This window comes from Besnoitia besnoiti, chromosome II, assembly GCF_002563875.1.
Source record: "Besnoitia besnoiti strain Bb-Ger1 chromosome II, whole genome shotgun sequence".
NCBI lineage: Eukaryota > Apicomplexa > Conoidasida > Eucoccidiorida > Sarcocystidae > Besnoitia > Besnoitia besnoiti.
The window spans coordinates 1,531,602-1,555,315 of NC_042357.1; the positions used below are offsets into that span (position 1 = coordinate 1,531,602).

Consider the following 23,714-nt stretch of genomic DNA (forward strand, 5'->3'; position numbering starts at 1 on the left):
ACGGCCCACAAACACCTGCGAAAAAGCCCCTGACACGTTAGTTCGCGTGTGGCTTCATCCTTCCTCCCTCACGCACCCCAGACGTCGCTGCTAACATCGCGTCTGCGGAAACACAGATGGCCCCCGCCGGACGGTGAAATATATCTATCTACCTAGCTGTATATGTAGATATATATGCCACACACTGAAAGAGATCTATATGTGTATGCCGACACTGAAATATACCTATATGGCCATTCGAGACGCAGAATTATATCTTCTTCCATTCACCGGACAATGAAATAGATCTATAGATAGTCGTTCCCGCGCCGCCTTTAGCAGTCTGTCGTGGGTCGCGACGGGGGCATTCCCGGTGGCATGAAGCCATACTGGAGGCCGTCTTCCCCCAGATGCGCGGGCTGTCCGTAGAACACTGCACCCGCGAGCGCCTCGGCGTGAGCGTCAGGCACGTGCAGCGGCGCGCCGAGCGAAGGCACGCCCACCCCGCCTGCGTCGCCATACTCGCGCGGAGCATGCATGCCCAAGCCGCCCCCCGCGAGAGTCCCGTTCACGGTCAGAGTCGACGCGAGCAGCTGCTGCTCGTAGCTCATCTGCGGGGGCTGGCTGTGCACGTGGCTCTGCGGGTAGCTGCCGGCGCCCACCGTAGATGCGCCGTCCGCGTACGCGGAGGCGGAATGACCCACCGTCTGCCGCTGCGCAGCCAGGTCGGAGCCCGTTTTTTGCGACTTGGCTGCGGCGCGCTGGAAGGCCTGGTTGATGCAGCCCCAGAGGCGGTTGAATTTCTGCTCGACTACGCAGCAGTCGCGGTAGGGCCGGTCTTCTGGGCGATTGAAGGTCCGTGCGTTGCGGAAGATCAGCGCGACGTCCTGCTTGAAGTGGTACGGCAGCTTGTAGAGGCGCGCCTTCAGCTTTGCCTGGACTTTCTTTAGCCACATGGGCTCCTGAATCACTGCTCGGTACTCGTTCACGGTCGTCTCCGGGTCTGGCACGAACCAGACGGCCTCGGGCATCTCCATCAGCGCGCCCACCGCCTCAATCGCCACGTCGACCCAGTGCGCCGTGTGCTGCGCGTTGTCCATGTATTTCCGCTTGAACGTCCACATCTTTCGCTGCCGAGAGCCCGCCTGCAGGCACAACGCGTACTCCGCCGCCGCGTCGTCGTCGACTGCGCACAGCTCGCCCGCGCCCGCCAGACGAATCAGCTTCTCTGGTGCCGGCGACGTCGCCGCCTCGTCGCCTCCGGGCTCTGGCGTCAAACAGAAAGCCGCCACCCCCGCGGCCGCGCCCGGCCGCGGCGCGGACGACCAGAGCGGAGACGCGCCGTCGCTTGGCGCCCAGGCAGCCGCCGCTGCGGAGACGCTTTCCGCAGGGTCTGCGCTGCACGCGGCGCCGCACGCGTATCTAGCGAGCTGCGCAGGTCCCGGGTGCATGGCGAAGGGGAGATCGACGCCAAAGAGGAACGCATGCACGCGTTGCGCGTAGCCCAGCTTCTGCGCGAAGGCCGCTCGGTTCCCCGCGGCCGCCGCCCGCGCCTCGCTCGCGAGGTAGCAACTCAGGTAGGCGCTGGCGGCCTGGCTGACCGTCAGCGCGACGCTGATCACGTGGTCCTGCAACAGCGCTTGCTGCTGGAGGCGCGCAGAGAGGGAAGCCGCGGAGCTCGCAGCGCCCTCCGCCTCGCCAGACAGGGCGAGCCGCAGGGACGGCGGCAGCGGCGTCGCGGGAATCAGCGGCGAACAGGCAGGACCAAGGCACCCGAGGGCGCCGCAGAAGGCCGGGCGATGCGCGCCCGCCGCGTCGCTGCAGAAGGACACGCCGCGAGACGCGCAGGGGGTCGAGACCCCCGGTGCCGTTTGCGAACTCGCCGCCGAAGACTCAGTCTCGCGCGGGGCCTGCAGGGGGGGCGGGCACGTTCCCGAGTGGAGCTCGACGAGGTGCGTCGAGAAGGGCAAGAAGAGCGTCGGGCTGCGCACGCGGAGCTCTGCGAGCACAACGCCCACGAGAAAGCCAACCAAAGCACGCTGAAGAACTCCCACGCGCGCGACCCTCACCAAAGCAATCGTTCAACCCGTATACATGCAGACGCATGCAGCGTCAACACGGGCACGCACATATTGCATCTACATATATACACATATATACGTATACATATGTATGTATGTATGCATGTATGTATGTATTTATGTATGTATGTACGTATGTATGTATGTTTGTATGTACGTAACACCCAGGGGACGGACGCCCCGGTGACGACGCACACAGACTTTCGTGGAGGCGCATAGACGCTGCGCGTGCATGCATATATATATATATATATATATATATATATATATATATATATATAAATGCGTGTATGTAGCGGGCGCGGTCCCGATAAGCGGCTCGTGGGCTGGAGGCGTAGAATGAAAACGCAATAGCCGCGAGCGCCAGAGTGAGAGAGAAGGGAAGCGCTCTCACGACGAGGCCTGTTCGCTTTGAAGTTGAGGCTGGGGATGCTTCTCACCTTCGAGGACTTCTACGAAGACTTCCCAGATTGTGATCGGCAGACGCGCCTCATCGTGCCGCAGAAGTCTCTCCATCTCCACCGCACACTGCAGCGCCGTGTAGATGCCCAAACCCAACTGCGACACAACGAACCAAAAACAGCATATATATACATACAAACGGGCTGCATTCTTGCATTCCACGGCGTCTCCCCTCGTTTCCAACCGCGATTCAAACAACAAAGCGCTTAGCTACGCGCAGACCTACAAGAAACGAGTCTTTTTCTCTCTGCCCTGCGCAGCCTCCTGTGCGGCGCGACCCTCACCTGAGCTCGCTTTGTCTGTTCCTCGGGCGACACGAACTTCGAGACGAGGGTATACGCCTCGTTGAAGCCTCCTAGGTTTCTTCTCTGTTCGCGTATTTGACTCTCCCTCCGGCTCCACGCATCCTGCACGCCGCGCTCTGAGGGCGCCCACCCCCGGTCCGCGCCACCGTCTGCGCCTCGGCCGCTCTCTGCCTCGCGTTTCGTCCGCACTGAGCTGTCGCTGGAGGCCGCCGCAGACGCGGAGGCGCGCGAAGAGCTCCTCCCCTTCGCGCTGGGCGGAGACGTCAGCGGCACACGGTAGACGCGCACCGCACCCTCGCAGCAGACGAGAAGCTGCGCGCGAATCGCCTCTCTGTGGACCTGCGAAGCGCAAGGAGACACACAGAGACGCCTCGGTGTGATAAGGCCGTGCCTTTTTTTTTCCATTTTCCCGACTCCACCGGTCGTCCGCACGAACAAAGGAGTTTTTTGCACGGCGTGCTTTTTCTGCAGTGAATCTCAAAGCGAAAGGCGGACGCCATAGCGACGCAGCGTCTTCGTGCGGAGCCGAAACGGGCCTTTCTCGGCTCTTTAGCGGCGGGCAAGAAGCATCGTGTGCATCCGCGGGGGTAGCGGAGAACCCGCCGCTGTCGAGAACCGTTTGCAACATTCGCCTACCGCGAAGTCGTGGTACGCGTAGTGGAGTTCGTAGGCGCTGTAGGCCTTCTCCTTGAGGTAAATGTCGTGGGTGCGCAGCGGCACAAAAATGAGAAAATCTAGCGGCGTCTGCTCTTCGAGTTCTTCCACAGGCTCTTCGTCGCGTTCTGTCTCTTCGCCGCTGCTCCAAAGGTCGCGATGGCGGTCATCAATTTGAGAGAGGAGCGCCGTCTTTCGCGAAGCCGCGCCCTTCTCTCCCGAGAGGAAAAGAAGCAGCTGCGGCACCAGAGCGCGCGGCGCGGACGGCGACGCGCCCGCGACGGTCGCGCTGCCCTCGCGCCTGAGCCGCGAGAAAGGAGAAAACGGGACGCGGAGGAGACGCCGCCGCGCGAGGTCTCGCAGCGTCGGCTGGCGGCTGATCGTGCGGAGAAACGCGCAGCTGATGGCCTGCCGGATGAACAGAAAGCCAACACGGAGACACAACGATGAGCACCGACGCGCAAGGCAAGAAACAAACTCGCAGGAAGAGTCAAGTTTGAGACGAGGCTGCCGAGGAACGAACATACCGCCAGCGATAAGGCTAGGGGGGGGGGGGGGGGCGAGCTCTCACAGCAGCAATGGCCAAGCGAAGAAGCAGCCATAACCTGAGAAACGGGCGCGAGAGAAGCGCCCGCGTCCTCGAACGGCAATGGAAAGAGCCTTGTATTCCCAGACACGCTGCGGACTACGATCATTAACGCATAGGCTCTGTTGTTCATGGCCGCCGTGAGACAAACAGGTTGACAGACAGACAGACAGATATAAGTTAGGTGGATAGATAGATGGATAGAGACACACATAGACAGATCGATAGAGAGATAGAAATATCAAGAGCCGCGGCGAGCTCCGGCTTGGTTTCGCTCTCTTTCCATTTTTTCTTCAGTCTCCCTCTCTCATCCGGTGCCTTTTCTCAGTCCCGCAGGCGCGCAACTGTGTTTCTTTCGATTTTTTTTCGTAGCCTTACGTGCCGCGGCGACGCAAGCGAGCGCACGCTGTCGAGCCGGAAGACGCGCCAGAGATTCAGCCAGGCAACTTCCACGCCGCGCGCGTTCCGCGTGACGAACGACTCCCACTCGGCGTCGGACGCGAACGCGCTGTGAGTCGGCGACGCGCGAGAGAGCACGGCAGAAAGAAAGAACCCAAGGCCCAGGTCTGCGCACTTACAGGCCGCATCCCCCAGCAGGCGCGGAGGGGATGCCGCTGAGAAAAAGAGAGAAAAAGACAAAGGCTAAAGCCCTCTGAGCGGGAGGACGCCAGCCCACGCGAAGGCAGGCACGGACCCAGACGCGGACAGGAACAAGACAGAAAATTCTGATGCTTTAGGAGACGCACTCAGCTCGTTAATGGGCCTGACGCCGTCCATGCGGATGGCGAAGGCATTCGTGGACTACCTGGGCGCCGGGTGTTCTCAGATGGCGGGAGTTCATGAAGCGACGCCGCGCAGAGGCGACTGGGAGGGAAGCGCCGAAAGGAGAACGGAGAGACACCGGCTAGGACAGGGAAGTGAGGGGGACATACGACAAGGCAAACAGGGAAGGAAAGCAAGCGAAGACGACACATTATCCAGCCGCTCACCTGCAGGCCCATACTGCCCTGCGTGTGTTCCTTCGGCAGATCGCTCGTCTCGAACAGCTTCACTGCGGGCTTCCTCTCGCCCTCGCAGTGACTCGCCGTTCCTCATAGCCGCAGAGGACGCCAGCGGGTTGTGCTGCTCGTAGAGAAAGCTGAAGTACGGGTGTTTGGTCTCCGCGTACGCGGGGTACGGGGTGTAGGGACACTTGATGTTCCCGAAGCAGTCGACGACGGAGGCGATGAACCAGAGAAGGTCGACTGACGCCGTTTTCGCTCCTTTGTCGTGAGTTTCCTTTTCTTTGCTGCTTCGAGGCGCCTCGCCGTTCCTGCCCAGCGGACTCGACGCGGATCCCTCCGCCTCGGCTTCGTCCTCCTGCTCAGTCTCCGCAGTCGATGCCGCCGGAAGGCCCGAAACCTGCGACTCCGAGGGCGATGAGCCGCCTGTGTTTGTCGACACCAGCGGCTGAAGAAGCATCTCTATAGCTTCAGGGCGGGTCCTACGGCACGGCGCGCACAGCACACACCAGCTCGCGACCCTGCAGGCCCCCCGCGAAGAGTCGACGCTGCCGCAGCCCCGGAATACCGCACGCACGCCGCGTCACGCCACTCTTCCTTCGTGTGTAGAGAGATATTCCCAAACAACCAAGCCTTGCTGGCTAGGTGAACTAATCAAACTTCATCGACACAATCAGTGAAAGCTCTTTTGATCTCCTTAAAGGGAGTCGCATATCAGATTAGCTTCGCCCGGGGAGTCATCTTCAGTTTTCTCGAGCGTATAGTGTTGTGCACGCAACAGGTGGTGTCTGCGGCTTTCCGTGTTTCAGCTCGCCCCTGGATCGCCCTTCTCAGAGCTTCTGGAGGTCAGCTCCGCCTTGCCGCATGCTCGACTCGCCCTCCACGAGTCTTACAGGCCGTCGGCATCGCGAAGCAGCGAGACTGCCGCGTAGAAATGCCGCAGAAAGCGCATCTCGGGGGTGGAGGCCGCGACTTCGCCGATGCGGAAGAACGTCCCGCCCATGCCCTCGCCCCCCTGGGGCGTCGGCGAGCCCGCCAGGGCCGCGCGGTCGCCGTATGCGCCGCGGCCATCTTCAGCACTCGCGGGGGAGAAGGCCCGCTGGAGCATCGGCGACGCCGAGGCCTCGCCGCCTCCCCCCGCGTTTAGCAGCGACATGCGCGCCGCGGCGTGCTGGATGCGGTCCTCCTGCAGACAAGCGCGAAACGCAAGCGACTCGATTCTGGAACACGCAAGGCATGCACGGAGTATGGATGCCTACGCCGCAGGCAGATTCGATTCTCCGTCCAGACTAGGCAGGCGAACCGCCAGGCGCACCCTCCAGATGCGATGCGAAAGCGCGGAGCCTCAAGGCAGCTCTCCGGCGCTTAGAATTTACAGAAAACGGGCATTCGGTCAATATCGTCTCCGCTTCTGTCTGCAAAAGGATACGTCTGCGCGCATGCATGCACCTGAGCGACTCTCTCCCTCTCGCTCGAAAGAGGGTAAGGTGTTCGCGAGCCCGCCTCTGCGCGGTGGCGCGCGAGAGAGAGAGCTTGGCGCCTGGGGGTAAGATACGAAGCACAGTCGCCTGTCTCAATCTCCCCCGTCCTAACGAGGCGGCTGCGTTGCCCGGTGTGTGTGGCGCTCGGCGCTTTCCCTCCGCGCCAAGCGAGTTCAGCTGCTTTTTTTTTGGATCTTCGCAAATTCAGTTAGACTGGATTCTTACCTCGCCTAGATTGTCGTAGTGGAAGGTGTGCATGTAGGCGACGAACGCTGACCAGACGGCGAGCTGCTCGCTACGCACGCGGTTGTGCAGGAAGCAGAGCGCATACGCCACGCGCGACCTAAAGAAAACTCAGACGCAGCGAGCCAATCTTCAGTAAAGAGACAGCCGCCCGCCTCCCCCCCGAGACCCCACGAAGGGGCGCCATGCAGACTTGAAGAGGAGGCCGCCCTCCCTCCCCCGCCCCCCCGTGTCTCTGAGCGATCCTCACCTGAGAAACGGATGCCAGCGGTGCGAGGCGAGGGCGCGGGAGAGCGCCTGGACTGCGTCTCTGGCTAGCGCGTCGGCGCCTGCCAGGAAGTTCGCGGCGAGTTCCCCGCGCTCGCCCCGGGGCAGGTGGTGCGGCAGCGCAGCCGCCGACCCCTGTGGAGGATCGGAGAGCGTGCCCAGCACGTCGTCGCCCGCGCGAAAGCGTCCCAGCGCCAGCGCGGCCTCGAGTTGCGCGTAGATGTTCACGTCATTCAGCAGCTGCTGTTCCCACATGCTGCCGCTCTGACACCTCCGGATGCTGCAGACAGACACACCGCCCCACGTGGGAAGAGACAGACTCGAGGCGTTCACGCAGGAGGAGTGTAGTGTGGGTAGTTCTCCGACTCAGGAGAAGGCGGGCGAAGCAGCTGGAGAGCCGCGGAAGGCCGCCGCGCAAAAACTGGATGTTCCTCCACTGCGTCTGCGTGATCTCATCCACGGGCGTCTCGCGCGGCTCGGGGCGTCGCTGCGCCTGCGCGCCTCCGCTCCGGTCTAGGGTTTCGTGCTCGAGTGCTGATTCGGCGTGCGCCGCCCTCCCATCGCCTCCCCGCCAGCGCCGCCGCGCCGCTCGCAGCGACCGTCGCCCGAGGTCCCCCCATCTCCCGCGTCTCCTCCGGTCGCCCTTTCGCGGCGTCTGATTTGAGTGAGGCGCCACGCACCGGCCTATCCAGACTTGCATCGGGTCGGCGCGCAGCCAGAGCACCGGCAGCTTGGTTTTACTATTTATTTTCGCCACGAGAGAGCGGTTGTCCAGCGAGAGCAGAGAAGGGTGTTTCGCGACCACGCAGCGCTTCAAAGCCTCGATCAGCCCGCGGTCGCTCGCGCTCAGCTCCCCCGTGAACTGCGAGGAAAGAAAGAAGAAAACACGCACTCCACCGCGCCGTCTCAGTCAACTCGTGCGCCAGCCCAGAAGGCACGCAGAGCACAGACGAAAACGCAGCCGCGAAATATCCGAGACAGCGCGGGAGAAAGAGCTGCTGAGGGGCTGTGGCGAAAAGACGCCAGAAGCAGGCAGCTCATGACGCAGGTTCCCCCTCTCGTGCTCACAACTCCGCGGTCCGTTGTGCATGAACGCAGCTGCATGCAGAGATCCACGCGAGGGAACACGAATCTGAGTAGAAAAAAGTCGCCTTCCAGATCTGCGCGCTGCCCTGTTTCGTTCGTTTGCATCCGCACCCCATGCCTCGCTCATGGCGCTTGTCTGAGTCTCTAGAAGGTGAATGTTCGAAAAAAAAGCCGCACATCTGGCTCGCTGAGTTCGTGAGCCTTGAACACCTCTCAGGGCCTCTGCCGATCTCTTTCTCCTCACCCGGATCTGGTCTGCGCCCGCGAAGCCTCCGCCGGCGCGTCCCCCGGCGCCGGGCCCGTCCGCGCCGCACGCGGTCGCGCCTCCAGGCGAGACGCCCTCGACTGCGCTCACGCCCGACGCGGCCGCGGCGGCTGCCGCCGGCGCTTCGGTCGCCGCAGCCGCTGCGTCCGCCGCCTTCATCATCAGTTTGTTGCTGGACGTGCCGTGGAGCGCGCGGTCGCCGCGCAGCGCCACTTTCTTTCTGCGAAGAAAGCAAACGACAGACACGCCGTTTTTCGCGACCCTAACTCCGATGCTAGCAGTGATGGCGCCCGGAGCAGAGAACGAAATACATGCAGCGACTTTTCTAACCGCGGCTGGCGACAGGAGCGAAGCGCAAAGGGGAGAAGGTGAGACCGCGGCGCCCACCTTTCCTCACACGCCGGCTGCATTCTGAGATTTTAATGCGCCAACTATACAGTCCCATACAGACTAAAACGACGCACCCGACACGCAAGCGTGAAGACGCCTGCAGCGTCCCGAGCTCGAATACAGTCCACGTACGCGTTAGCTCCAGTACGAAAACCTGTGAATGGGAGTGAAATAGAAGGCTGTAGGGTTTTTAGGGGAGTGTCTGTTTCGCTCCAGTTGACGCGTAGGCGCCTCAAAGCCGCGACGTTTGCGAGGAGACTTGAGCGTTTACCTCCCTCGTTCGGCGCGCGGGTCAAGGGCGAATCTGAGCGGGAGGACGCCCTCGCGAAGGCGAACGATGGAGGTTCGAATGCCGTCGTCCTCCACAACCTGCAAACAGAGGGCGGGTAGCCAGTATTTCTCGTAGCCGACTGACGCGCAGAGCAGCGCGCCGAGGTTTGCGGGCGACAGCAGCAGCGCGTCGTCCTTGCCGCGGGCGGCAGACGCGAAAAAAGAGGGAGAAAACGCCGAACGGGCGGTGCCACCCCGCGCCGCCGTTGCGTGGGCAAGCAGGCGAAAACGAAGTCGCGAGAGGTGCTCGCGCTGGTGCAGCAAAACGGCCCAAAACGGCAGGCCGCCGGTGGTGACGACTGGAAGTGTCGGAGGCGCTGGAGAGACAGACACACACGAAAGCGAAAAACAGGTCGAATGAGACGAGACAGCAGCGAGACATGACCCGACGGAACAGGAGCAGCCCAGCCACCTCGAGGCCGAACTCGGCGCAAGAACAGCTGTCACCCTCACACAAAAACATAGAAGTTTCGTCGCGCGAAGCAGCGCAGCGAGACACGCTTACTCAAAATGTGTTTGTCTCTTGCTTCGCGTCTCACCGGTTTCGCTGTCGACACAGACAGCAGCGAATTTTTCTTCGGTGATGCCCTCCTCGTCCCAGGCGCCCTCGGCTCCGAGCGCGTCGCGTCGCCTCTCCTCGTCGCCTTCGCCGAGTTCGCCCGCGGCTTTGCCTCCGTCGAGCCCCAGCGGCTCGAGTGCGTCGTCGTCCTCCTCTTTCTCGCGGCGGCGCCTCCGCTTTTTCCCGTCGAGGTCTTCCTCTTCTGAGTCGTCGTCGTCGTCCCGCTCGAGGTCGCGCTCCTCCTCGCGCTCGCCTTTGCCGAATTTGCGCCGCCTGCGGCCCGCGCTTCGCCGCCTGCGCTCACCCTTCCGCTGCAGCGTCTTGAGCGCCTCGCGAGTCGCCGCCCACAGCCCGCCGCGGCCTGCGTTGAAGACTGCGGGAGTCTCCCCCGAGTAGCCGAAGCCAAGGATGAAGTTGCCGTCCCGCCCCACGACGTCAACGGGGTCGTACACGCGCTGCGGCAGGTACAGCAGCGCCGAAAGCGAGGCACCCGGCGAAAGCAGCAGAAACGACGCCGCGTCTCGCACGCGCGGAAGCGACACCGAAAGCACCTGCGCAAGAAAGCCGGCCGGCGACGGCGAGCCGGCGGCCCGCGACGAGGACGAAGCCGCGGCGAGCGTAGAAAAAAAAACGGCCGCGCAGGGCGAGGCGCCCTCCGGTGAGGCGGCGCGTCCGCGCATGTCGTCGCAACCCTGAGCGGCCGGCTGGCCTCCGTCCACCTTGAGGCCCTGAGGCGCCTTTCCGCGGTCGCCGTCGGCGCCTGGCGGCACGCAGAAGGCGAAGACGAGACGCGCAAAGAATTCCTGCGTCTGCTGCTCACTCCAGCAAAAGCTACGGCTTAAAAACGCCGCCGAGACGGGCGGAGGCGACGCGGCGTGCGCGAGCTTGAGCGTGGGGAAGAGGCTGCGCTGCAGAAGGAGCTCCCAACTCGAGAGCGGGCTCGCGTCCTGCGCCGCCGAGAGGACGTCGACGCCCGCCTGCTGTCGCACCCGGCAGATCTCGTAGGCCTGCCAGAGGTTGAAGGCCGCCAGGCCCGCTAAATCTGTACAAATAGACACACAGGGGGAAGACGAGAAAAACGGCAAAAACAGAGGTAAACGGAGCTGACACACTCGAGCGCGGCGCAGCTCGCAACGAATCCATCGACCGACGCAGCCACCCCGTGAAGTCCGGAGGGCCTGGGTAACCCCCGAGAAGCTCCACGACGCGGGAACACTCTATCAGCGTCGCGCGGAAACAGGCGGCGTGCGACGCGCAGGGGCGCTCCGGAGAGGCCGCGCACCCGCGGCGCCTCGGTGCCCTGCAGCTGCTGCGGCTGCGCTCTCTCGTGGAGGTTTGCATGCTCGCGACCGCCCTTGCCCTCTCTGGCGCTGACCTGCGCGGAAGAACGAAGGCCGACGCTCCTCTTCGGCGGCGTCTCTCTCTCTCTCTTGCTCCCTCCGCTTCGGCCGGGACGGGCGCCCCCCGGCGCCGCCGGCGCGGGCCTTGGGCTCCAGCGCCTCGTCGTCTCCGCCCCGCCGGTCGGGGTCGCGCCGAGTGAAGAAGAAGGAGGCGAGTGCCTCAGCGGCCTGCAGCTCCGCCGCAGTCTCCCGGCCGCGGGCGCGCCGCTTTTCAACGGACTTCTGCAGGCGCGCAAACGCGCGAGGCAGCGCCAGAGAGGTGGCGAGCGACGCCGGCGGCTGCAGCGAGAGGAGGTCGAGGTAGAAGTTGAAAAAGTCCATCGAGGAACCCTTGCGCTGCAGCTGGATGATGAACGACAGCGTCAGCTGTGGACAGCCCGTCCCGCTGATGAACGCGCTGCGAAACGAGACGAGAGCTTCTTCGAGCTGCGTGAGCACGTCATGGTCCTGAGAGAAAGCGCCAATCACCCGAGGCGACCGCGCAGCGGTGGAGGCAAGAAGGATGAAAGCACGCCGCGGGCGACGCATCCCCCCTCAGTCAAGGCGCAAACAAACCCCCGAAACGGTGCCCGCGCATCTCCAGCTCGACTGCAAGAAAGACGAGGAAGACAGGCTCTTTAGTGGATGGCGGCCGCCACCACAGGAGGCGCTAGCTTTCCGCGGGTATGTACTAAAACCACGGGGCAGCTGAGTTTCTGTGGAGCTACTGTCATGCCCAATCTCCTCTCTCCAACACCCTATTTAGTACCTCGGTGACTCAGAAGACGCCTCACGCGCCCACGGATACGACGAGCTAGACCGCGCAAAACTAGCGCGGCTGACTTCTGCTAAATTCAGGTCTAACCTGCGGATTGACGTCCACGACGCGCTCTTCGCCATCGACCTGCAACCCCAGCGCCGCGACGCCCCAAGTCTTCTTCTTCTTCTCCTTGAGGCGCAGGCGCTGGCGGCCGCCCTGGCTGTTCACGGGGCGCCTGTTCCAATAGTTGATGTACTGCAGCGTAACTTGGAAGAGGAGCTGGGGAGAAACAAAAACCGGCTTCGAGTTACACGCTGCAGACCGCGGCGAAAAGGCGACGAGAGCGGATACGCCTCCCGCACCATCCGCGAACGCCCTTCTATCGAGCCAGCCTCGCAAGACGCATCCGCCACAAGGGTGCAAGATCCCAAACAGCGGAAAAAGACATCCAGGAGTCGCACATCCGCTTCCACGACGCAGGCCGTGTCCGCAGCGCACTGCAGCGGCGTGAGAAAATGAAAACAGATGCGCCAGCCTCCTTTACACCCCGGAAAGAGGAACGCAACGCGACTCCTAGCAGCCCAGCGCGTCCTCTCTGAATCTGCAAAAGTCAATCCGCCAGCGCGGGAGTCCTTGCATGCAAACACACGTCGACCTAGACCTACCAAAATATACACGGATGAACCTGCCCATACGCCACTCGCAGTCGATGCATCGCTTGCAACGAAATTGGACTAAACTGGGTGTATGTATCTATGAATGTACGTATGCATACATATACATACATGCAAGTGTATAGGCAGCGCTGCATCGTTTGTGAAGAGTGCGCCGCCTATGTTCGTACTTTTTTCCAGAATCGGTCGGTGTTTGGCGGCTCGCGCTTCCGGCCCAGGAGGGGGATGTAGCTGCGCATGAGGAACTGGAAGAAGAACTGTCTGGGGAGCAGCGAATGCGAGGCCAGCAGTCGGTCAAGCGCGTGGAAGGCGATGCTGCTTTTCAGATGGTAAATCTCTGAGAAGTGCAGCTGGCTGACGCCGGGCACCAGCGTGGAGACGGAGGCCTGCGCGAGCGGCGCAGAGGCAGACAGCGAACCCGCGTCGAGAGGAAACTCCTCGCAGCCAGCCTCCACGAGCGCCACGTACCGCAGCAGCCGCTCCCACCGACGAACCTTCAACTCGACTGAACCAAAATTCGCCTGCACGCACGCGCCTCGCACAACACCTTCCTTCCACACATCCCTGCATGCGCACGAGCATCTGAGGCGGAGCCCGAGCCTCGCTGTCTCAATCCCGCCCTCACCAGGCGCGCCCGATAGGCGTCTGTCGGAAAGCGCTTGGAGTCGTCGCGCGTTTCAAATTGCCTCGCTGAACGGGCGTCGCCTCGCAGCTCTGTCAGCCGCAGGCGCCTCTCTGGCGGTCGCCGGCACGTCCGCAGAGCCCGCCGCCAAGGGTCCCACGCAAACGAGGCGCGCGGCGCAACAATTACAAAGAGCAACAGACCGCCCACGCGCGCGTTCTCGACTATCTAGACCTGCTGCGCCAGCTCATACGCAACCGGTGTAAAATGATGCTAGCGGTCATGAGTGTCTTGAGCAGCAAGCCCCTGCGCTGGCGCGTCCCCTGCGTGTCTCGCCACGTGCGTCGCAGGCGTATGCAAAAAGGTAGTTGTGGAAACTCTGGGCGTTGAAGGTCGCTTTTCGGACCTGGATAAAGAGATCCACGAGGAGTTTGACGGTTCCGAGGAAGATTGAGAAGCCGTCGATTTGTTTCTTCTGGTCGCTGCAGCACCAGAAGAACGTGAAGATGTCGAGCCACGCAGACGCTAGGCCCTCGGCGATCAAAATGCGCGCGGCGTAGCAGCTCTCGTCCACCCCGACTTGCTCCTCGGTATGCAGGAGATCGAAGGGAAAGACGAGGAGATTGCGAAAGATGTAGAACTGCGGAAGCTGCCTGAACAGGAATTCGAGGGAGAGAGAGAGAGAAATGGGCGCCTCGCCTCCAACGGAGATGCGCGTCGTCTGCGAACCTGCCTCTGAGGCGTCGCCCGCGTCTCCACTCTGCGTTCCCCGCTTCCAGCGCGTCAAAAGCATGCCTTGACCCGTCAGAGAGGTGCCCATGCACACACATGGGATACTCAAAAGCTCCCCGTCGCGCCTCGCCGGCACGCGCCGAGGCTCCAGGCGACCTTTTTCGTAACGGGTGCTGGCTGCCTCTGTATTTTCCTCTCGCAGTGCGAACGGCGTTGTTGAAAAAAATACTCCTCAGCCTTCGCGCAGAGTGTTGGCTTACGGCTAAATCGTCGATACTGACCCGACAGGAACTTGAAACTATTTACCACATATGCACATACATGCGCGGATACATACATATATATACACATGCATGCACATATACATACATGCATACAGTTGGTTTGTGTATTGACTGTACACATATATATGTATACTGTTGATACACAGACTGACTAGTGACGTATATGACGCCACACGGCATTGCTTCCACGGGCACGCGGGCGTCCTCTCTCACGCATTTTTGCGAGTTCTGATTCTCCACTGGTTCACGCTCCTACCCTTTGTTCAGGTCGGCGCCAATGGCCGTGTCCGCTGCGGACGTGTCGGCGACTTCGGTGAGACCCCGCGAGGCTTCGTCGCTTGTCTGAAGTCGAGGAATGAAAAGGAAAAGAAGACTATTTCGTCAGCAGGCGTGCGGGGAGACTCAGATCGCCTCCGTGCAGATGTACTTGCCTGCAAAACTGGACGCGTTCCTTCCCCCCTGGGGCCGAGACGCGGTCGCATGTCTCCTTTTCGGCAGCGGCGAAACGAAACACTGGCTTTCCACTTTAGACTAACATGTGCGTCTTGGTGCCCTTCGCCGCGTTACGAACTGAACGCCACATCCCCATGCACAGCTCTCGAGGCGCTGCAACGCACCGGCGCCTCGCTCTCGCCTCCAAATAAATATCCCCATTCCGCCATTCGGAAGAAAACCGGGAGATCACCGCGGCTGCCGACCTACCTCTGCTGTCGCGGCGGCATCGAGCGAAGACACCGAGGGCAGAGCCCAGCTCTGTCCGCCCTCAACCGCCACCGGCAAAAAAAGAAAAAGCAGAGAGGGAAACGGCGAAGGCGACGCGAAGGCCCGGGAGTAGACGCGGAAGCACAGCGGGATGGTAGCCTGAAAGACAGTGGTGTTCCACAAGCAGACTCAGCTCGGCGGCTGTGTGAGTCGCGCATGATGCGGTGCCACTCAGCCCTCAACGACTAGAAAAACGCGTCAAAAGACTGACGAGAAGAGAGGGGAACAGGGGCGCGAAGAGCAGACAACGACGCACAGAAGGCGCCCGCTTGAAAAGGAAAGTTAAAGTAGACGATCGCAGAGGACACGAGGGCGGGAAGGCGGGCCGCAGGCGGACTGCTAGTGGATCGCGCGCAGAGGCGTTGATGAAGAGCGCTCGAGGCGCAAAAACAAAGTGAAGCATGGCACAAAAGAGGCTCTCAAAGTCAGCAAAGACGGACTTACAGTAGTGGGGCTGATAAGATTCTCGAAGCCCTTTAGGGTGACGTAAGTGACGACAGGCACATTGGCGAGGCGTTCACTTTCCGCCGACTCGACGTCGACTCCCTTCGCCTCTTGCGAGGCGCTAGTGGCGCCGTCATCCTGGCCGCTTGCGTCTTTATCTCCCTCGGGCTCCACGTCCTCCGCTTCAGCGCCTTGACAGCCAGTCGGTGCGCAGACCCCGGCGCCCTGCGCCTCGCCGGCTGCAGGCGGAGGCGCTGGCGCGGACGACGGATGTGTCTCGCTTCGCACGCCTGCGTAGAAAAACAACGCGAGCTGTATCGAGCTACGCAAGAGAGTCAAGGGGAAGCGACCAGCGAGAGGGCGCTGCAGCACGACGGGAAACGTTCACGCATCGATCGGAAGAGAGGTGCGAGGAGAGGAGCGAAGACGACGACGATGCGGCGACCCTAGAGCCCAGAGAAGGCAACTGCGCCATCCGCGACTCTACCCTTGCTTTCTGTTCAGGGGACTGCCAAGACACTACAGCCATACTGAACTCCAACAGCGTTAGCTCTCGCCACAGAGAGCGAGGCGCTGCTGAGGGGTCTGAACAGCAGCAACGGTGACAGCAACCGCTGCGCGGGGAAAGAGAGACGTCAGCGCGAGACACCAAACCCGAAGAGGCCACATAGAAGACCGAAGACGAAGCTGTCAGCGAAACAGAGAGAGGAGAAGATGAACATCGACCCCGTCCAGTCACGTGTGCTTCCACGGACTCACCGCTGACGAGGCTGTCGTTGTCATCGTCGCCTCCCGATTCCGCGCCGGCGTCGCCGTCTGGGTTTTTCTCGCGGTTGTCGTCTTCCTCCTCGTCGTCGTCTCGCGCCTCGTCGGCTTTCTCAGCGTCGCGCGCGTCTTCTTCAGCCTTCTGCGCGTCGTCGCCGTCGCCCCGGGGTTCCTCGCCGTCGAAGAAGGCGAACGCGCTGTCGGTCGCCTTCGTCTTCTTCAGAGGCGTCTGCTGCATCGCGAGCCCGATGGAGGCCGCTGTCACGGGGTACGCGACCGCCTCTTGGCTGTTACCGTCCAGCGCGACAAAGGGCCCTGCGAAGAGCCCAACCTGCGGCGGCAGCAGCGGCACATGTGCCGAAGACGAGCGCGCCGCCTTGCCCGATTCTGGCACGCTCGCCTTCTTCGGCGGCGGCTCCACGACGAAGAGAAAGCGCTCAAAACGCAACTTCTCCGCGGCCTCGACAGGCGACGGGACCGCGGCCCCCGCGACCCCCTCCGCCCCGCCCCCCAAGGCCCGCGCGGGCTCGTCCGCGGCGTTCGACCGCCTTGGGCGCCAGACCCGCGCGCGCTGGACCAGCCGCCCGGGAGCCACGCCCACGTTGCCTTCGGGAACTTGCAGGGAGACAATCCAGCGGCAGCGCGAACAGGCAGAAGGCCCATCCTTTGCCGATTTGCTCCCCTGCGCGGGCTTTTGCGGCGCCGCGGCGTCGGGCGGCGGCGCCGAGTACGCCGCAGCCGGCAGCGTGGGGAACCAGGGCAGCGACGCCGGCGCCTGCGAGCTCAGAAGGAGACGGTAGAGGCGGTAGCTGCCCTGCGGCGGCCGCAGCCAGTGCTCTGAGAAGTACAGCGACGAGCGGCGGTGTGTCGGGTTCACTAACTTGAAGTCTACGGAAATACGCAGACGCTGAGAAAAAAAGCGAAAAACAGAGAAAAATCGAGAAACTGGAGGCTGTGGAGGCGGCAGAGGGGGGACGCCTGCGCACTCGCAGACCGCGCAAGAAGCCGCTCCGAAAGCCCTGTCCAGCGCTTCGCCGCAACGCCCGTAACTTCGTTAGCTTCTCTCTCTCGCCATCGCACCTCCTCCGCGTCTCACCTGTCTCGCGCGCGACTGAAATCGCCGCGCAGTTTTGTTGGGGAGCTGAACCAGGAGTTGCCTCTCGCCATCATGCCGCACTGTCTCTCTCTGCACGCAGCCCGCACAGGAACTCATCGACCACGTGCAGAATGAAACATGCGCAGGCCGACGACGATACAGTGACTCGCAGAGCTCGCCAGAAGGACCGGAAGCTCGGCTGCGTCGAACTCAGATCTCTCTCTGCAGGCGAGCGACTTCTGGCCTCCGCCACGCGATCGCCGTTTCGCTGGTGCCGACCGATTCTGTGAACGACTTAGAGTGAGGGCCCCGTCCACCGAATCGAGGAAGCAAAGAAAAGAAAACGGCATGCGTGGAAGAAGCAAAACAAGATTGAGGCAAGTCGCCCTTCGATACATTTTAGAATAGCAGGCCCCCCACCAACGCACAAGCCGCGGCGACGAGGAAGGTGAGAAAAACAGGAGAATACCAACTTACGGCGGCACGAAGTCTCAGAGTCAGAAGATCAAAGTGAACGCCATCTTCATCCCCAAGGAGAGACGACAAACGAAAACTGTCTTCGTCCTCTCCGCAGGGCGGCACGCTGAAGACAGCCGGCAGGTCATCCACCCATATGCCGGTCACGACGCAGGCGGGGGGGACCTAAAAACAAAAATACTCGAAAGCGGCAACGCATTCTCGTTGACAAACGAAAGAAAGAAAGTGTTCTTCCTGCTGCATCCTGATCGCGTCTTCTTTGTCCCTCAGCTGAAGATGCCGCGATAGCAGCTCTGCGCCAGCGCGACTTGGGCATCACCCCTTCCTCCGCTTCAACGCGCGAGTTCGTTGTGTGACTCTCTGTTCGCCAAAAACAGATCCTGCGAAGCGCGGGGAGACGCTTGCTTCTTGCGATATGCATTTTGAGACGCAGGGTGTCGTCTGTCAAAGCATTTTCACGTCGCGCTTGCGTGCATTCGGCGTCCCTTTCGACTCTTCACGTACCTGGAGAGGCAGGACGACGGGTTTCAGCGCCGCGCTCTCTTCGCGTTTTCCGTCGCGCCTCGCCCTCGCTTGTTCCTCTTGCTCACTCGCCTCCAACGCGGCTGCGACGGCGGTCGCGGCCCCCGCCCCGACTTCGATGCAGAGCGATGTCGAGCCATAGACGATTTTCTCTCGAAAGTCCTCTACAGACACGTCAATGCGCTGCTCGCGCAGCTTGAGCTCCTCTCCCATCTTGCTGTGTAGTTACACGCGTAAAAACCAAAAACGGGGCAGAAAAAAGCAGCGAAAAAAGCGGCGGCTTCAGTAGTATGCGAGAAAAGACACAAAAGCCCGAGGAGACCCTAGGTCCACTCCCATTTTTGCGAGAAAAAAAGGAAAGGCTAACGGGGGAGACGAGAGGAAACGACGGACGAGAAAAGCAAACAAGGTGTGAGCCAGTTGCGCTTAAATGCTCAGACACCGCCGTGCAGCAAATACAAACAGGGTCGCTGCCTCCGCGGCGCCGCCAGCGAGGCTGCAACGTAGCAAAACAATGCCGAGAGAGAGAGAGAGACGGCTGAGCGTGGCAAAGAAGGGACAAGCCGCTGAGCCACGTGAACAGATACCGCCTTCCTCAGGCGCTTGGAAAGAGGATAAAAATTCAGGGGAGACGAAGAAAAGGCAAAGAAGAGCAAACGAGGTGGACGAGGGGAAGTACGCGCGGCATACGAATTCAGAAGAGGAAGGCGCCCAGTTCCAGCTCTCTCTGCCACGGAAGTCTCGCTCGGTATTTTACTGACAGGGAATCGAGCTCTCTGTACACCGGACGCAGGAACGAGGCGATAGAAAATCGAGGAGGAATGCGGAGAAAAAATCGTTGACTCGCTTTCTGTCGAAAAGCGGCACACGCTGATCGCCTCAGGCGCCTAACTGGCTGCGGTGTGGAAAGGAAAAGAGAACGGCGCGTCATGTGCCAGCGATGAAAGCAGAAACAGAGAACGGCCTGAGGTGAAGAAGTAAAGACAAAGAGGACGATCGTGACTAGCAGTCGGACTGGTGACGAAGTTTTGTCGCTTTCTCGTGGCAGCGTGTGTTCGCGTTCGGATTTGCCGTGCATGGCATGCAGCAGGCTGCTTTGAGCAGAGCACGAGACCCGAAAAAAGGAGAGGCAAGCCGGTAAAAAAGAGGGGAAAAAATGGTAGAGGGTAGCAAAAGAGAAGAAAAGAAGCCTGTTGCCTTCCAAGCGGTAGGACACGCGGCACAAAGACCGAAACAAATCGCGACAGCGGAACTCGACAGGCTTCCGCATGCAACTGGTGTCTCGCTGGAACCGACGTTTCCACAGCGGCCTTCCTTGCGAGAATTGCAGAGGGGACAAATACGAAAGACAAACTAACGAAAACAAAGCGCCGCCTGCAAAAAGGAACAGGACGGCTTTGCATTTTCTTTCATACACCAAGAAATAAAAGCCAGCATATGAAGATATGCGTGTATATATCAGTATGTGCGTACTCATACGTCCGGTATCTAATATATATATATATATATATATATATGTAGAATCTAGGGTATTTCTGTAGATCCAGATGTGTGTGTGTGCACAGTGTTCCAGGGGTGTAGAAGTGAGAATAGGTACGAAGGCAAGCTTTGACGAGAGGCAGATCGCACTTCATTCGCATGTAGCTGCGCACCTCAGTTGCGCAAGGATCGATGTTTGCCCTCTTTTTCTGGTGTTTTAGTCACAGAAGCGAGAAAGGGGACTAGCCACATGCGGTACAAACGCATGCTTCACACACACGCCTGCAATTCAGGTTGTTACAGAAAGACGTCAATCTCTGCCAGCCACGCCGTCAATGGCCAGTTTCTACCGAGTTCAGTTTCGAGTTGCTTTGCAGAGCCGAGGCGGTCGTGACGATACAAAAGAGTACAGAAACATTCATGGAAGCCGCCTGAAACAGAAGGGCAACGGGCTGCCGAACGTTGAGGAGGAGGGACAGAAAGCAGGAAAAAACCTTGACTCTGTAATAGGCATCAGGCGAAAGGGTGCCGCGGGGGACAGTGCAGAGTTCGCTGCCGGGGATGGTGCGGGTACTTCATGTGCGTAGTCTCCAAGCCCGAAACGAAGAAACGTCTGGAGCTCGCCAAGGGAAGAGGCGCTGAGAATTGCGATTCCTTTCTTTCTCTGTCGAGATAAAGTCGGCTCGTTTGCCGAACGTGTCGGCAGGCACCAGTGCGGAAATAGGCACCGTAGGAGCAAGCGTATATATATATATATATGAAGAAGGAATATATCGACGCATACAGAAAGAGAGGAGAACATGCATTAGGTCTTTAAGCGCACGAGCAATGAAGCAAACTGCGCAGGATCTGAGTCTGCAATCGACATGCCGCTTGGCGGTTTTTCCTGCCTCGCTCGCAACGCCGCGGAAGACCTCCGGAAACAGAGCGGAAGGGCAGGGCAACCAGATCGTGCTCGAGGCGCAAACGGCGGGAGGAGCTTGTTGAAACACAGGAAGCATAGATTCTTGGCAGTGGCTCTAGCCCTATCGTTTGTCCCAAACCTAGATGTTATGCTCCCTGAGAGCGGTCGACACCACGTGACCAAGCTCGAGTGCCGTATGCTTGATGCCTCTTCCTTAGTTTCCTTATTTGCTGCTCTGTGTATGCCTCAGTCTCCTCTGTCTGTCGATACGAATTCACTTACAATCCTCGCCTATGCCTCAGAGACAAGCCAGCAGCGTCCAGTGACTCGCGCAGTCAACGAATCGGCATGCGCTTCCCGCGACTCAGCTGCGGACCCTCGCGTGCTTCTGAGACAGTCTGAAAGAAAAGGCGCGTCTTCGCTTCTCTCCAGTTCTTGCAGCGCCTTGCTCGTAGTCCGTTCCGTTCGCTGGAGGTCTCTTAGTCTCTCATGTCACCAATACGCGGTTCGTTAGCCAGCCGACAGTTCTAAAGAAAACATGTTCCTAAACGCACGTGTTTCACGACGGAAGCGCAGATCGAAAGCGAGCGACTCGCCCCAGTTCCGACTGCCCTTCTACACCGTCTCGCCCCTCACGGCAACACGCGCAGCACCCAGTGATCTAGGTTGTAAATGCCACACTCCGAAGAGCGGGGGCAACGCAGATGCCGTCTCCAAGGGAACGCTGCCGCTGCGGACAAGGGGAGCGTCTGCACTGGTGTGCCGTTATGGCCTCTTTAAGGAGGGAACGGTGACTTTACTGGCCGGCGGCCTCTGAACAAAAGACTGCGTGTGCGACACACAGTAGCAGCTTGCCATTCAGCTGCTGCGCCTGCCGGGGGCATCTTGTGGTGTCGCTTGAGCTTGGAAGTCGCCAAACCTGTTGTTTCAGACTCTGTGTGCGACCGACTGCGCTCTCGTGCTGCACCGACACGCGAACACCGCGCAAAAATATCATCTTCGTATCAATGATGGGCAGTCTTTTACAGGAGATCGCGCGACTGCTGTGCGCGGCGAGGCGAGCAAATAGAGGCCTCGAAAGACCGCCACAGTTGCACGTTCGTAGTCGCAAAATGTTTTCACTTTACCGCTAGCTGCGTGGATTAGACCGAGACACCTAAGGCACCTCGGCGAGACCCGTGTCTGATCTATTTCATTTCTTATCCGTTGTCGGTCTGTGCGCAGCGAGTCAGTTCTCTCGACGTTCAACGTTTTCTTCGTCCTCCACCATGATGAAGCACCTGAAGCTGTCTTCGGCTCGCGTGTCCTGTTCCTTCACTCGCGTCACCAAGTCGTGGGCTAGTCAAGGTTTTCACGCTCTGGGCGGACTCGGCAAACCCCATGGCTTCTACCCCAACCTCAGCGACTATGACGCGAGCTCTTGCGGGAAGAGAAACCGCTGCGGTCCCACTCCAGCTCACTCCAGCGTTTTTCTCCACGTGGCCTACAAGCAGCACGCGGCTTCCGTTCTGCACACGGGGTGGAGAGCGCCTCCTCAGCTCGCTGTCAATGTCGCCGCCAGCTACGGCGGGTGGATCTCTGCGCCCAACTTTTCTAGCCTGTGGTGCTCTGCGCCTGTAAAATCCAGCGTGAAGCGGCCTGCGCCCATATTTTTCAGCGAGAGGCGCTCTGCGCCCAGCTTTTTCCGTGTGCAGCTTCCGCAGCGGCAGCGCGCGACTGAACTCGACATCGAGATGTACGACTCCAACCTCGACGTGGAGATGGACGACGCGTTCGCGTTCGAACGCGAAACCCCATGCAAGGACTTCTTTGGCTTCACCAACCAAATGGGAAGCGCATCGTGCTGGACATCGCCTGCGGAAAAGGCACCTCCGCTGGATCAGGCGAGGAAGCGCCGCGCATGTCGGTAGGCGCGAAGACGTTCGCGCAGGTGCATGCATGCGTATACGGGTACGTGTGTGTGTGCATGCTTATCCAAAGAAACATATGTATACATAAGTACAGCAACATATATTTATATATGTATATCCATATATTCCAGTACATATACTTACTCCCCGTAGTAGGCAGTGAAGGGAGGTCGGGAGAGGGTGGGACAGGGAGCGATTTTTTCAGACGTTCATTTCACACGCAGTGTCGATCTGTGTCACTGCCAGTATGTGTGGGGAGCTCAGCATACACGCGTACGTACCGGGTGTTTTGAAAAACGCAGTTCATCAATGTTTCCGTGCAGTCTACAAACCAAGTCGAGTATTAACAGAGACTTTTGCCTTCGGTTTCGTCTGCGCCCGCAGCAACTTGTCTCCACGAATGAGCGCTTAGATGCACCTCAGCTCGCCTAGTCCTTCAGCGTAGGGCAGTTAGCTTTCTGACCACACAGAGCTGCAGTGATGCCTCCGAATGCTGCTTGCTGCCTAACATGAGAACTCGCATAGACGGTACCTTGCAGACTCTTCGCAGCACCCACCAGTCTTTGCTCTTCAGCATCCCCGACTCGCCACCAAGAGATTCGCGTGCGACTTTCTCGCTAGACTCCTTGAGCTGCTAACAGCCTAGCCTCCACGAAGCGCTTTCTAAACCCGGTTGCCAGGGTGACTTTCCTCCGGCTGAAACAGCTTCACTAGCTAACAGCACCTGCTGCCTTCCGTGTAGCGCACTACATCCCCATACAGACACAGGTGGAGTCCTACGAGGGTAGTTACCTCAGCTGGAGCGACGGGTTCAGGATCTAGATAGTCGGTCACACAAAGACTTGCGCATGCGAGAGGAAAGGCGCTCTCTCCCTCGAGCCGGTGACGGCCTCGCGAATGCGTCCGCAAACGACTGAAACGTCACTTTTGAGGGGAGAGTGTCCTCGCCGTCTCCGCCCCGAACCGCTCACCGCGCTTTTCGAAACGACTCTCGTCTCGCGTCAGGCGGCGCGACGCAGACGACCAACACAACGCAGAGCGCAGAGGCGGCATGCGCGACAACTAGAGTCGAGAAAAAAGGCGCGGGTGCACTGCACCGGCACAGAGCACGAGCAACCTTCGAGGATCACGCCGAGATCGAAGGATTCGGCGGCCGCGACTTTGCGCGGACGTCGACACTGAAGCGGCCTCTGGCAGTCTCGTCGCAAGCGCAAA

At 60.3% G+C, this 23,714-nt stretch overlaps 2 protein-coding genes across 2 annotated transcripts; one reads left to right on the forward strand and one right to left on the reverse strand.

The window, feature by feature from the left end:
- Positions 1-314: 314 nt before the first annotated feature.
- BESB_035750 (uncharacterized protein) lies at positions 315-18,419 on the reverse strand (the record flags this gene model as incomplete). Its single annotated transcript, XM_029362161.1, has 24 exons — positions 315-1,978; positions 2,501-2,618; positions 2,807-3,166; positions 3,464-3,889; positions 4,446-4,681; positions 5,057-5,550; positions 5,962-6,254; positions 6,775-6,892; positions 7,043-7,339; positions 7,740-7,921; positions 8,390-8,630; positions 9,072-9,447; positions 9,670-10,731; positions 11,065-11,536; positions 11,934-12,107; positions 12,673-13,023; positions 13,531-13,777; positions 14,397-14,482; positions 14,843-15,001; positions 15,347-15,636; positions 16,106-17,018; positions 17,208-17,297; positions 17,685-17,849; positions 18,189-18,419. The coding sequence occupies 24 exons, from the start codon at positions 18,417-18,419 to the stop codon at positions 315-317; spliced, it is 9,045 nt and encodes a 3,014-aa protein (XP_029221126.1).
- Positions 18,420-21,857: 3,438 nt separating this feature from the next.
- On the forward strand, positions 21,858-23,565 carry BESB_035760 (uncharacterized protein; the record flags this gene model as incomplete). The annotated part of the gene is made up of 2 exons (XM_029362162.1): positions 21,858-22,495; positions 23,505-23,565. The coding sequence occupies 2 exons, from the start codon at positions 21,858-21,860 to the stop codon at positions 23,563-23,565; spliced, it is 699 nt and encodes a 232-aa protein (XP_029221127.1).
- Positions 23,566-23,714: the final 149 nt, after the last annotated feature.